The sequence below is a fragment of the Cyphellophora europaea genome (genome assembly GCF_000365145.1).
Source record: "Cyphellophora europaea CBS 101466 unplaced genomic scaffold supercont1.10, whole genome shotgun sequence".
NCBI classification, from domain to species: Eukaryota; Fungi; Ascomycota; class Eurotiomycetes; order Chaetothyriales; family Cyphellophoraceae; genus Cyphellophora; species Cyphellophora europaea.
This window is the reverse complement of record NW_008481798.1, coordinates 248,933-261,992: the sequence shown is the minus strand read 5'-3', so window position 1 is coordinate 261,992 and position 13,060 is coordinate 248,933. Positions and strand designations below refer to the sequence as shown.

The 13,060-nt window shown below is 55.3% G+C and overlaps 5 protein-coding genes across 5 annotated transcripts; 2 read left to right on the top strand and 3 right to left on the bottom strand.

Moving 5' to 3' along the window:
* Positions 1 to 149: 149 nt before the first annotated feature.
* Positions 150 to 1,894, bottom strand: HMPREF1541_09178 (uncharacterized protein; the record flags this gene model as incomplete). The annotated part of the gene is made up of 2 exons (XM_008713853.1): positions 150 to 1,164; positions 1,212 to 1,894. 2 exons carry the CDS (start codon positions 1,892 to 1,894, stop codon positions 150 to 152), a joined length of 1,698 nt encoding a protein of 565 aa, XP_008712075.1.
* Positions 1,895 to 2,804: 910 nt separating this feature from the next.
* Positions 2,805 to 3,761, top strand: HMPREF1541_09177 (uncharacterized protein; the record flags this gene model as incomplete). The annotated part of the gene is made up of 1 exon (XM_008713852.1): positions 2,805 to 3,761. One exon carries the CDS (start codon positions 2,805 to 2,807, stop codon positions 3,759 to 3,761), a length of 957 nt encoding a protein of 318 aa, XP_008712074.1.
* Positions 3,762 to 4,656: 895 nt separating this feature from the next.
* On the top strand, positions 4,657 to 5,834 carry HMPREF1541_09176 (uncharacterized protein; the record flags this gene model as incomplete). The annotated part of the gene is made up of 3 exons (XM_008713851.1): positions 4,657 to 4,767; positions 4,817 to 5,432; positions 5,464 to 5,834. 3 exons carry the CDS (start codon positions 4,657 to 4,659, stop codon positions 5,832 to 5,834), a joined length of 1,098 nt encoding a protein of 365 aa, XP_008712073.1.
* A 1,286-nt stretch (positions 5,835 to 7,120) lies between these two features.
* Positions 7,121 to 10,006, bottom strand: HMPREF1541_09175 (urease; the record flags this gene model as incomplete). Its single annotated transcript, XM_008713850.1, has 7 exons — positions 7,121 to 7,441; positions 7,517 to 9,199; positions 9,274 to 9,394; positions 9,447 to 9,703; positions 9,752 to 9,778; positions 9,839 to 9,925; positions 9,986 to 10,006. The coding sequence occupies 7 exons, from the start codon at positions 10,004 to 10,006 to the stop codon at positions 7,121 to 7,123; spliced, it is 2,517 nt and encodes an 838-aa protein (XP_008712072.1).
* Positions 10,007 to 10,500: 494 nt separating this feature from the next.
* On the bottom strand, positions 10,501 to 11,739 carry HMPREF1541_09174 (uncharacterized protein; the record flags this gene model as incomplete). Its single annotated transcript, XM_008713849.1, has 3 exons — positions 10,501 to 10,878; positions 10,927 to 11,316; positions 11,635 to 11,739. 3 exons carry the CDS (start codon positions 11,737 to 11,739, stop codon positions 10,501 to 10,503), a joined length of 873 nt encoding a protein of 290 aa, XP_008712071.1.
* Positions 11,740 to 13,060: the final 1,321 nt, after the last annotated feature.

Here is a 13,060-nt window from a genome sequence, read left to right as displayed (position 1 = left end):
TGCCTCGCTTAGATCGTCCCGTCCCGTGTCTACTAGCTCACTTGTTTCTCGTAGCTCAGTCCTTTCGCATAGCTCAATCATTTCCAGCAGCTCAATTCAAGCTCTTTCATCCCATTTCCGCAAGGCTCCTCTGTTCCTGGATTGAAATCTCACGCTCTATTCGTTTTCCTCCGCGTCGATCTCCCACTCACACGCTCTTGTCCGTCCCTTTTGCGCTTCTTCTCGATGTCGACTTTAACGCCTCTGATCGGCCCTTGACCGGTGCGCTCCCGGACCATTTTGAACCGATAAATCTGCCTCCTGTTGTTGAGCAGCTCGTAGTCCACCACCTTGTAGAGCCCGTCATATCTGAAGCCTGAGTCTGGCCGCAGTGGCACTTTTTTGTGCGCCTTCCACGACCTGAAAACCCGTACAACCTGCTTCAACTCATGGCTCTTCATCAGCGCCTTTGCGCCCCTTGTCGCTTCCGCAGGATCAACGTCGACGTCCTCATCATCCGGATCGCACACGTTCGTCGGCAACTCGCCTTGTTGGGGTTGCAAGGCCGTGCTCATGTAATAGATCACCTCTCTGCAATCCACATCCGCGTACACCTGCTTAGTGGTTGGCCGATGCAAGCCCATCACAACACTGTACGCGCCCTCCCTTGCGTTCCCCGCTATGCCTGCCATCCATTCAGCATGCGCGCCGTCAAGCCAGAGCGTCTTACGGTCGACCCACCGCTGTCCATTGACGAGGTGCCCGTGGCCAAAGAACTTGCCGCTCCGACCGAAGTGCCAATCCGGGTCCCGCTCCCAGCGGCCTCGGTCATTGCGAATAAATCCGCGGTGTGGACGTACGCCAAAGTCACCAACTTGCCATTTCCGTAGAATGATGAGTAAATCCTCTTGGATCTCTGGTGGAACACGCTTGGCTTGTCGTAACGGCATGTTGTCGTCGCTTAGGAATTGTTCGAGAACAAGAATCACGTTGGTAGCATGCAGGTCATCCTCACGTACCGAGTGGTTTCCCATAGTGTGGATCCAGGTTCCAACGCACGCATAGAGATGTCGTATTGCGTTAGTTGCGGGCACAGCATCGGCAACCCGTTGTAACAGTGGCTCAATTGCCTGAATCTGTTGTGGTGTGGCAAACATCTCAGGCTCTCCGTAGTCGGCAGCGAAACTGATGGGGGATTAGTAGCGATAGCAGAATGCGAAGAGGAGCCTTACTCCCAGGGATTGTTATTTTCTTGTCGGTCCCGCCACTCTTTCCAGATCGGAACAAGGATACGGCAATCAATAAGATGACCTTCTCTTACCTGACACTCCAAGTGGATAGGACAATCGCAAGCAGGATTGTCTTCTTGTCCTCCATGAATTGGAAAAATCTCTGGTGATGATGTAGGCGTCGGTGATGGTGCCAGTGTGGGAGTCCTTGTTGTTGGTGACGGTGGAGACTGTGATGGTGGCGGTGTCGACGACCTGTTATGTTGCACCATGAGTTCTGATGGGAGAGCAGCGTGGGGATCCGGCCTGCTGGACCTTTCTTGCCAGGACTTTGAGCACTCAATGTATGATACCCCCACTTCGCTGTCTTCCTCCGCTTTGATCCTCTGGACTGGTTTTGGCAGTAGTAGTGCTCTTCTCGGATCAATGTATGCAGATTCACCGGTGCCCAAGGGCCCAATTCCTTGGTCGGGGACTTGTCGACGATTTTTCTGCCGACCGCTGAACATAGCCATGAGCTCGCTCTCACCTGAACTCATTGGCTCTAGGCTGCCGCGATCAGGCGACCGGCCAATGATGTGCCAATAGCGATTCCCTCGTGGACCTGTACGGACACTTCCAAGTTCTGGATGGACCATCCATCTTCCGTCGTTGGTGAGATCTTCTTCTTTGATAACTTGCGACATCGCGACTGTGGCTCATGAGTTGCTAAAGGCTTCGATTGAGGTTTAGAGGCTGGGGAAAAGCTGAAGTGAAAAAAAGTCGAGAAAGCTGAAATGAAAAGAACTTGCGTTCCACCAAAGCAAGGTCGAGTAGTCTTCAAATGTTCAGACCAGGGTTGTGTAGTACCCGCTTGCATGAAAACCAATGTGAAAACGAAGGCCTATGCCATGGACTGAGGAGGTACCTAAGCTGTAGATAATTCGGCAGGTTGTCAGCGGTAAGGCCTCAGCAGCAGCAGAGTGATAAGGATCTTCACTCTGATACTAGTTGCGTAGTATACGCGGCTCGATAAGGCATTCTTGAGGGTAGCCAAGGGCAGACGATGGGGTAAGAAGCATATGTACCACAAAATTGAGTGGTGCTGAAATAGTTGATCCCAGTGAATGGCTTGCAGCTCCTTGAGACATTGCTTCATCAAATCTGGCTCTCTTCACTCGGAACTTACTTATGGCGACGCCCACTTACCTTGCTTTACCTGATTCAAGTCCAGAATGGCTTGTTTGATGGGTGGTGAGAAAAGGGGAGGAGAGCCTTGTCCTGTAACAGGAAGGCTGTAATGAGGCTAGTACCAGATAGGTATCGCGCAACAATCGAGTTGCAAGTCGAAGTTGACATCAACTCATACCAACCTTGGAGCACTGTTTAATCCCTCGTCAAGCATTCGCCGAAGTCTTGAAGCGAGGCTCAGGTCATTGTCTACTGACTTCGATGCAATGTATCAGACATAGAGCCTGGCTGCCGGGTACATCGACCTTTATCCGGGGGCATGGTATCTTCCCGCGGCGACTTCGAGCAATCACTTGGAAGCATGGACGATCCTGTTGGCGGGCAGAGCGTCCACGCCACTTCAGCTCTGAAGTCATTACTGCCATTATGACGCCGCCAGCAGTCTTCACTGGGCTCTTGTTGACGCTCTGGACGTACAAGTGCCTGATGATGGTGGTTTTCCAGAACAAAATCATCTATATGCCATCAGTGCCGCCGTTTTCTCGCTCAGAGAAAGTCGGTGACTATACAATACAGTGCAGACCAGTTCGGTGGACAGAGCATGACCTTCAATCAGTCGACGGGACAGCTCTGAAACTGCTTGAGGGCCACACGGATCATGCAGAAGAGCCGCCGAAACCGAGTCAGGTTGTTGTCTTGTATTTCCAGGGCAATGCATCCTCGCTGCCTCCACGGTTGCCTTTTCTCTCGCAGATCCTGAAAACGGTCCAGAATTCCGAAGCGTGGAATGCGACGGGATGTGTCAGTATGGTGGCTTTGTCGTATCGTGGGTTCTGGACCTCGAGTGGAAGTCCTTCGCAGAAAGGGATTGAGCTCGATGCGAAAGTCGCGCTGCAATGGGTTCTCGGGCGGTACAGTCAGGACACCAAGATTGTACTTTGGGGCCAGTCCATCGGCTCCGGAGTAGCGACACTTGCAGCGGCGAATCTTCTCAGAAAGGACCGCGCACAGTTCGATCGTATCTCTGGTATATTGCTGGAGACGCCTTTTGTTGACCTGCGAGCCATGTTGGTCGCACTATACCCGCAGAAGTGGTTGCCCTACCGATATCTTACACCATTCCTTATGTCGACATGGGAGACCAAGCGAGGTTTGGAAGAGATCGGAAGCGCTAGAAGCAATGTGCAGGTCATGCTGCTGCAGGCGGGAGCCGACGAAATTGTGCCCGATGGACAGGCAGGGGTATTAGAAGACGCCTGCCGCGAACGGGGCATCCGGGTTGAGCGCCGGGTGGTTCCAGGCGCGCTTCACCAAGACATTATGATGAAGCCAGCGGGGCGGGGTCAGATAGCTTCCTTTATTGGTAGGTTCATAAGAGACTGAGCCCCCCATTCTTTCCAGTGTGACAGGCCAAACGGGGAGGGTCGTAATGCGGAGTCCTTTTCAACGGGTCGGACCTCAAAACTTTGCTCTATTCCAGCTGCAAGGCGTCGTGAAGCATTTCTTGGGGGACAGTTGCCTAGCTCGAGATAGCGGATGTAATAGTCCTGACGCACAGCGAGCCACTGCCGCCCTCGTATCTTATTCATTCAAGCTTATCTGGGCCACTGACGGGCGAGGTGTGCATAGCGTATGCATGGCGGGGGTCGGATGTGGGGGATTATGACGCGAGGAAGTATTGCTTGCGAGTGACTCGGTCTAGGCGGCGTCAAGTGCCCACTACAGGCAGACACGCGGGTGGTTGAATAGGCGACACTCGAGGGGGCCTTTTTGGCGGTGGTGCGGACAGGCGGACTTTGGTGCCAGTGATGGTGGGCAGACGACTTGCATGTCCCAAGCCCAGGCGGCAGAACCCCATGACGATCCACAACCCGCGGTGGCAGAGGATCAGAGCTGGCAGGGGGCAAAATTCCTGGCAGGGTCCATGTGTGATTCGATGAATTAATGCATGGACAGGACGAATGGGCTGGGGAGTGGGTGCTGCAACAGGCTGGGCGTGCATGCTTGAGTTTGTGCCGGATCTTGATGGAGCTTGTGGCATCTGGCGGTGTGGTTCCACGCCCACTCACCACCTGATTGATAGCAGCCATGTGCTACTGCACCACGGCACTGCACCTCGACAACCTGCGTGTCGCTGCATCTCTCATTTCTGCGTCGGCCCAATCGACAAATGACGGCCTCACCTGTCGCAATCTTTCCCGTCCGTATAGCCATGAATGCGCATGAACTCTACCTCTTACCCACTTCCTGAGGCCTCCACGGCCATCATACCGCCACTATGGATCAGAATGGCGACTCGAGTGCGTTTCGATGGAAGTACCTGATAAAGCAAGACAAGACGGCGACTCAGCAACTCGAAGACCTCTGCATCGGTCTCGCAAAGTGCATTGTCAGTTCCCCGCCATTGCAGCCACCCCGACGACTAACCATGAGATCAGGTTACGAATGAAGACGGAATAGGGCCCGAACTCACCCCGCAACGTCTTGCTGCCTTCTACCGTCGCGTCGGCGGCAACTACGATACCCTCTTCCTCAAGTCGGGCGACAATGGCCTATCCTTCATCTACAAGACCTTTGGCTGCTTCCACAGCCTACAGCCTACCCATACTCCCTTCGAAATACCCTGTATTCCCTGCCTAACCCCACATGGCTTTGCACGATGGCAGACCCTACAACTGCTACTTTCTCCAGACGAAAGTGTCGACTTCTTGCAGAAAGCGGTTCAGATATACCGCATCCCCAGACCAGATGGCGGTACCTTTCCAACCCCGCTACCCAAGTCTTGCTTTCCCTCACAACCCGATCCGGAGATGGAGGATTGGTACAATAATGTCACCGGCCACTTGAACCAGGATAATTACATGCGCCGCCTCAAGCACTCACCCTATCAATCGCCATATCCTGAAGACCGGAAAGATGGCTACTTCCAGAATGGCTCACGCAACAGCTCGGCCGAGGATCAAGCTCGCATCGATGCATACAGACGGAGAAGCAGTGTCCCGGATGCTATCTCATCTGTTCCGGTCGCAATTCCCGTCCCCGTCCCCGTTGACCGTCCGTCGCACTGGGGACCCAATGGGCGCAGTCCCAGAAAAGCCCGTAGCCACTCCGCCCAAAGGCCTCCTCAGAACACCCGCCAGCGCTCCCACACCACTTCTACGCCTGACCGTCCCGGACGACCCCCCTCCAGCTCACAGCACCATCACTCTCGTCCACCTTCTCAGCAAATATCCGATCATCGCCATCGCATATCAGATGGTCGCTCTCCGCATTCTCGCCACAACTCCAGTAGCGACGCCTCCTCCGAGAACTCGCACCTCGATCAGCGTGCTTCACGACATCGCAAATCCGAGCGTGATGAGTCGCCCAAACGTCGACGTAACAGCCTCTGGCCGCCCTCCTTCTTCAGGTCGCACAAACGGCGCCATTCTTCGGACGCAAGCTACCGAAAATTAGAAGCACCGCCCACACCCAAACCGCCTGTCCCGCTCCGTCCCGAGTACTACCCACGCAAGCCCCAGCCCCAGCAGGTACCTTACACAGCAGCCATGCCAATGCATTACCCCCCTCCCGCACAACCGCGCCCCTATAGCGGCAAGGTGCAATTCCGAAACGACATGTTCAACGATCCCAATCACTCAGGGCCTGACTCACCCATACTCCCACAACCAGGCTTGGATCCGCGCAGTGCACCAGGCATTCGTTTTCCAGATATTTCTGGCGCTCCACTTAGCCGGGAGAGCAGTAGCGGCAGCGGCACCGATGGCCGACGGCATCACTCAGAATGGGATAGAAGCAATCAACGCGCAGCGGGCCTGCCCACGCGGGTAGCGACCGTCAGTGGGGTTGGTGGTAGGAAGTACGTCAATGCTGGTCAGGCGGTTGATCCCAATCATCTGCCTAGCAGAGCGAGGGGAAGTGCACCGACCCCTGTGTAAATGTGATAGAGATGATGGATGACGCACACAACGGGTCGGGGTGCCAATGACTGACGAGACATTGACAAACGCGAAGAAATCGTGGACCCGCATATGCGATGAGTCCTGGGGCGTTAGGTGTTTGTACAGACGCAGGAACCGCGCATTCGCCGTATCACCTAATGGGCAAATTTAGCCTTGACGCCGTGGCAGGTGGTACAGCAGCAGGCCTTTGGGCCTACCCAGACCCGGCACAATCAGCTTGGGGCTCAGATTTTCCGACAAGAAAAGGAAAACCCGGCGACCTACATTTTTCCTCGGTCGGATGGCAGGAACATATAGACAGGGACTTCAAGGAAGCCTCACTCGCTCCTCTTCTCGACATCCTGGCCAACTATTGTTCGTGTGCCGGATGATGCACACAATTGGTTTCTTTCGGGCTGGACGACTTTTACGAAACACCTTCCTCTCAGCCTTTCCCAAGGGGGCGCAAACCAAGCAGACATTATGATATACTGAAAAATACCAGCTTCACTGCAATATTTATGCTACTTGCTCCAAAACAGCTCGAATAATGAAATTTCGGCGTATTCAGAGAACGTGCCTTACATGCTCATAGCTTGTGTCCATACCTAGTCGCCCGTCCCAGCTTGCCTCAAGTCTCGCGTCATCACAACTGGTCCCCGAGTTGTCTCTGCCTCGTTGTCTCGCCCGCGCCGTATACGATGCCTTCTGCCCTTCCGACACTTACTCGCGCCCTCTCTCACCTGACCAACATGGCCGCCCTCGGTTTTACTCCTCCCCCTTCTTCTCCTCCCCCCCGCCCTAAAACACGAAAAACGCCTGTCCAAGCGGCAGCCTCTCGCTCGGCTCAGCGATACAATGCACCCCGTCAGCCTCGACCCTATAACTCTCCGGGTCCACACTCATCTTCGGCATGGAATCGTTGAAGCGCATGTCCTTCTTGCCGACGTTGCGACAGTTCTTGACGGGTTCGACGCGCTTGCGCAGCCCGTATTTGGCGATGGTACCGGAGGAGACGGAGGCGGCGCTGACGAAGGTGATGGAGGTGGAGGGGACGAGGGGAGCGAACATGGGCCGCATGCTGATGGGTTCGATGGTGGGGATGGAGGCATTGGGGTCGCCCTGTTTGGGAGGAATGGGGGGTTAGGATCTTGTGTAGGTATCAAGGGAGGGGTTGTGAGAGAGAAGGGGACATACCATCATTGCCCAACTGATCATGCCGCTCTTGATGACGGTGCTGGGCTTGGTTCCGAAGTTGGCCGGCTTCCACAGCACCAAGTCCGCGACCTTGCCGACCTCGACGCTGCCGATGAGGTGGCCCATTCCCTGCGCGACCGCCGGGTTGATCGTGTACTTGCTCACGTAGCGCTTCGCGCGGAAGTTGTCCGCCTCCGGGTCATGCTTGTCTTCCTCCAGCTGGCCGCGCTGCACCTTGTTCTTGTGCGCCGTGTGCCAGGTGCGCAGGATGACCTCGCCGCAGCGGCCCATGGCCTGCGAGTCCGAGGACATCATGCTGATGGCGCCCAGGTCGTGCAGCACGTCCTCGGCCGCGATCGTCTCGGCGCGAATCCGGCTCTCAGCGAAGGCAACGTCTTCCGGGATGTTGCGGCTCAGGTGGTGGCACACCATCAGCATATCCAGGTGCTCGTCGAGCGTGTTACGCGTATAGGGTCGGGTCGGGTTTGTCGACGAGGGCAGCACGTTCGCGTTCTCCACCACGCGGATGATGTCTGGCGCGTGTCCGCCGCCGGCGCCTTCGGTGTGGTAGGTGTGGATCGCGCGGTCTTTGAAGGCTGCGATGGTGCTCTCCACGAAGCCGGACTCATTGAGTGTGTCGGTGTGGATCATGCACTGCACGTCGTATTCGTCGCACACTGACAGGCACGTATCGATTGCGGCAGGAGTAGTGCCCCAATCCTCGTGCAGCTTCATTCCACAGGCTCCAGCCTCGATACTCTCTCTGAGCGCCTGGGGCCCGCTGTCGTTTCCCTTGCCCGTAATGCCGTAGTTGATAGGCAGGTTGTCCACCGCTTTGAGCATCATCTCCATATGCCACTTGCCAGGCGTGCATGTTGTGGCGCTTGTGCCCTGGCTCGGACCCGTGCCACCAGCCAGATACGTCGTGATGCCCGCTGCAACACTTTCGTACGCCTGCTGTGGACAGATCAGGTGGATATGTGTATCGAAGCCACCCGCAGTGATAATGGAGCCTTCAGCTGCGATGACATCCGTGCCGTTACCAACCACCAGATCGGGACTGACGCCCTCCATTACGTCTGGGTTGCCCGCCTTGCCAATGCCCACAATGTTCCCATGCTTAATGCCGATATCAGCCTTGTAGATACCCGTGTAGTCGACTATCAGCGCGTTTGTGATAACAGTATCGAGTACAGAGGCGTCAGGTCGGTTGGAAGCCTGACCCATACCTTCGCGCAGTGTCTTACCACCACCGAACTTGCACTCTTCGCCATAGATCGTAAGATCCTTCTCGACACGAACCCAGAGATCGGTAGCGCCGAGGCGCACGCGGTCGCCTGTCGTGGGGCCGAACATACCGGCGTAGTCGGCCCTCGTCATGCTGAAGGGATCTGAGGTGGACTGCGTGATATCTTCCGGGGATGGCGTGTGCGCGAAGCCTGCGGCCTGGAGTTTCTGGAGGATCTCATCTGTACGCGAGAGGTCGACAGTACCATTAGCAAGGTCGTTGCCGCCGTGGATAACGCGGTTGCCGGAGATCTCGACGAGAGTGACGGTCTTAGTGTCGCCGGGCTCAAAGCGGACCGAGGTACCGGCCGCGATATCGAGGCGGTAACCGTAGGCGGCGACACGGTCGAAGGAGAGGAGGGGATTGGTTTCGATGAAGTGGTAATGGGAACCAACCTGGTTTTGGGTGTTAGAGGATATTCAGACGGCAGAGACACGGGTTGGTTTGGGGAGGTAGGCCTAGAACATACTTGAATAGGTCTGTCGCCTTTGCTTGTGACCTTTAATCTGATTCTTTTCCTTCCCTCATTGAGTACGATATTGGCGGCTTTCTTGACAACGACTGCTCCTGGCATCTTTGTTGACTCGTACCTGAGACCCCGTTAGCTTGTCATTTACTCAAACATTGAACGGATGATCATACTCGCTGGCGTCCACCAGAGGAAACGCCTCATTGTTCGGCACAGGTAGAAAGCTTCCATATAGAGCCTTCTCCAGGTCGCCGTCATCCGAGGCGACAGGATGATGCACGGTCACGAGGTACGTGCCGGTAGGAAATGTGCCCTCGACCTGTAACTCCGTAAGAGTCGCAGGGACAGATGGTAAGACATGACGACGGCCTAGCATGGTCGCCCCTAGAGACATGAGAGAGGCAACTGAATGGTTGCCATCACGAATGAGCTAGCAATGGTCAGTCTCAGAAAGGCAATCGACACCGAAGGAACGCACCTCTTGCAGGTTGCTCGCTATCAAAGCCTGAATATCAGATGGTAAGCCAAAGCTCCATTTGATCCTAGGAGTGGAATTAGATCATACAACAGCCTCCGCATGATTCAGCTTAACACCTCTAGCAAGTCGTCGCTGGGCAAGAAAGCCAAGCTGTGCTGTGACGAGCTTATCAAGCTATCACAAAACATGGTGTTAGCTACGAGATTTTATACACGGACGTCCCGGTCGTCTTACCTCTCTTGGGACAAGCTGCATGATTGCGGGTCCTCGTTAGAGCCAACTGGAAGCTGTCCAAATTACAGAAGTGACAATATGGTGGCCAGCCATCTCATCGCGCTGGTCTTATACATTCCGTCTATCAGTGGAGGTTCAGCATGAGCGAATCAGGTGTGTCAAGCGAATGCGGGGCACGATATGGTAAGTACCGGTCCTCAGGCGGCAGAAAAAAGGCAAATGGTGGGGTGTCGAATCAGCGATCAAGACGCCGGCGAGGCTGATCAGGCTGAGGCGACGAGGGGTAGCTGGTGAGCTGAGGCTGTGGGGACATGCAAGAGGAATGCTTGAAACAATGATCATGGTATTGTACTCTCGTAATCCATCCACATCCCTTCCGTGAAACCCGGTACAAACGCCGAAGCCTCATATGAACAGTGACAAACTGTCAAGAACATGCTCGAACGGCAGTGAGCCGAGTTTGCATGGTGCAGCACAACATGACTTCAATACACCGTCGACACCATTACTACCGCCTAAGCCTTCTTGGACTTCTTCTTCTTCTCAGTCTTGGATGTCGAAGCCGGAGTCGCCTTTTCAACCTCAGCCTTGGCCTTCTTGCTCTTCTTCTCCTTCTCTGGTGACTTAGGAGTTGCCTCCACCTTAGCGGGGGTGTCCTGGGTCTTTCTGCGCTTAGATGTCTTAGCAGGAGGGGTAGGCTCCTTGACAGGCTCCGGCGAGGTCTCCTCATCGGTGTCGGCCTCAGCATCGGCGACGACCTCATCAGTAGGTGCCTTGCCTGCCTCGACAAGACGAGCAGCTTCCTCATCACTGGGTACAGGCTGGCCGGCCTTGTATGCAGCCATCTTGACACGGTAGGCGGCAAGATTCTTCTGGTATTGAGAGTCCCAGATCTAGACGGTATTAGTAACAGTAGAACTTTCTTGAGCATATCAACTTACAGCCTTGTCAGCGGCTGGCATGGCAGTCCATCGGCGAGTACCCTCATCGGCGACCTCCTTGGGCTTCGCTTGATCACCAAGCTCCTTCGCGATCTGGGATCTGGCGCTCTGCATGTAGAGGAAGTATGGCGTCAAGGCACGCTTGGGGGCATTGGGGTCGTGAGGAGTTCTCTTGCGCTTCTTCTTGCCGTCACCCTCAGGCTCGGCGAGAGCAGCGGGGCGCGAAACTGCGTTGGCAGTAGCCAATAGACCAGACTCAGAGAGGATGTTGGTCAGGTTGGCATCCAGCGAGCCGCCTCGGCCTGGGGCAAGGACGGTGTTGGCATGGTTGATGTAAGCTCGAGAGAGGTCTTGAACAGATGTCTGGAGGGTAGCAAGGGCAACAATGACCTGGACAGCTTAGTTAGCAGGAGTTCTCGGATGACGATATTTGTGAAGTGGCTTTGCGAATGCATTATACTGCTTGAACCCAGAGGGAGTGCAATGCATTTTGGTCGCGTAGACAGTGCAGGATGAGGTCGTTTGTGACAGGTACTCGCGTACTGTGGGACATCATGGATGTATAGCGCTTGTCGATGGCAGCGGCAAGAGTGGTGGCTGATGTTGTGTCCATGGGGCCTTTGTTGCCGCGGACGCGCTGGTTGGGGAAGCGCGTAATTGGGGGAGGGGCAGGTAACTGTGAAGGAATGAAATATGAATAGTACTCACACTGTCGCGGGTACGAGCAAAATCAGCGACGTTGACCTGAGTGGTGGCAGACTCGTTGTCGGTCGACGAGGCCGCGGCAGCAGCAGCGGCAGTTTTCTTTGCCATGATAACGACGTGTGGGTTAAAAGTAGGTACGGGTCGGGATAGAGCTACAGTCAATAATTTGGGGATGCTTAACTGGAGCTTGGGGCAAGGCCGGAAAGGAAGGTGAGAGGTGTGAGGTCGAAGAAAGTGGGCGAGTGGCCGGAAGGTTGGGCGGTCTTTAAAACCCTGAAAAGCGTGTCCTGGCGGGTTGATCTTTTGGCACCCTCACCCCCAAGGAAGCGCCTGTCTCCACCTCGAGCTGCAGCTGGTGCTTACGACGTCCCTTATTGGCCTGGTACCCCGAAGGCCATGCAGACTTCCGCCCCTAATCCAAAGTTTTTGGGCAAGGTGTCACTGATCTCGGTGGTTGCTCTTTCCTCTTCCCTGTCTGATGTTGGCGGTCGCTCCTGCCCTTTTCCCTCCCTGATCGTGATCAACTGCAGCCTATGCGTGCCCCTCCCTTAACTGCAGCTACCGCTTATTCTCGGTCTGACACCTAATTATCCCACCCCATCTCTTCTTGCCTACCTGTTTCGCTCGGTGTTTGGCCATTAGCTAAAGCAGCCTGAGCTTCTGGCGGTCGTTAGCCACTCATTTAGGGATCCCACCATGGTGTTTCAGAGGACTTCCCTCCAGCGTCTGCACGATGCTGCGCGGTGCTATTCCGTTCGTACGCATTCCTCATGTGATTTATTGAGCCATGAGGTTGAAGGTGCATGTTGTATCGGGTTGTCAGGAGCTGGTTGATTATTACGACAATTAGAAATGGGTGTTCGTTCGTTCCGTGTTGTCATCTGGGAGTTGCCCTGCTATGTAACAGACGCGCTCTTCTTCAAAGTTGGACGCGGCTCGCGCCACCCATAAACAATGACGGTCCAGGGATACACCTCAAGGCCTTCAGGCCCGTCGCCGAGGCATCAGGTTCGTTAAAGCGGCACCGTTCTGGGCCTCGCAGTCCCAAACCTGGGATTTTACTTGACATTTGACACGGAAAGTGAGCCCTGCAACTGTGTTGTCGCCAGAGCAGCTGCCAGCTCTGTGCTGGTGGGCGCCGCCTGCAGCGCCCGGAAGGATTGGCTCTCCAGCAACCCTCTACTTGGCTGCACAGCTGCTGATCCCAGATGCCGCCACACAGCACCTCATCTGGATGTGCCTCGCTCTGGGGCGTCTGGCTCTATTGCTGCTGCTCCTGCTCCTGCTGCTGCCGCCGCCGCCTCCTGCTACTGAGCCCGGCGACAGCGACATCCCAGGTACCATTGCCCCTACGCGCGCCACAAGCTGGCCTTGGCCTGAACACGCGTTCATTTAGTGCCGATCCCTGGCCTTCAGGCATTGCCCTCAT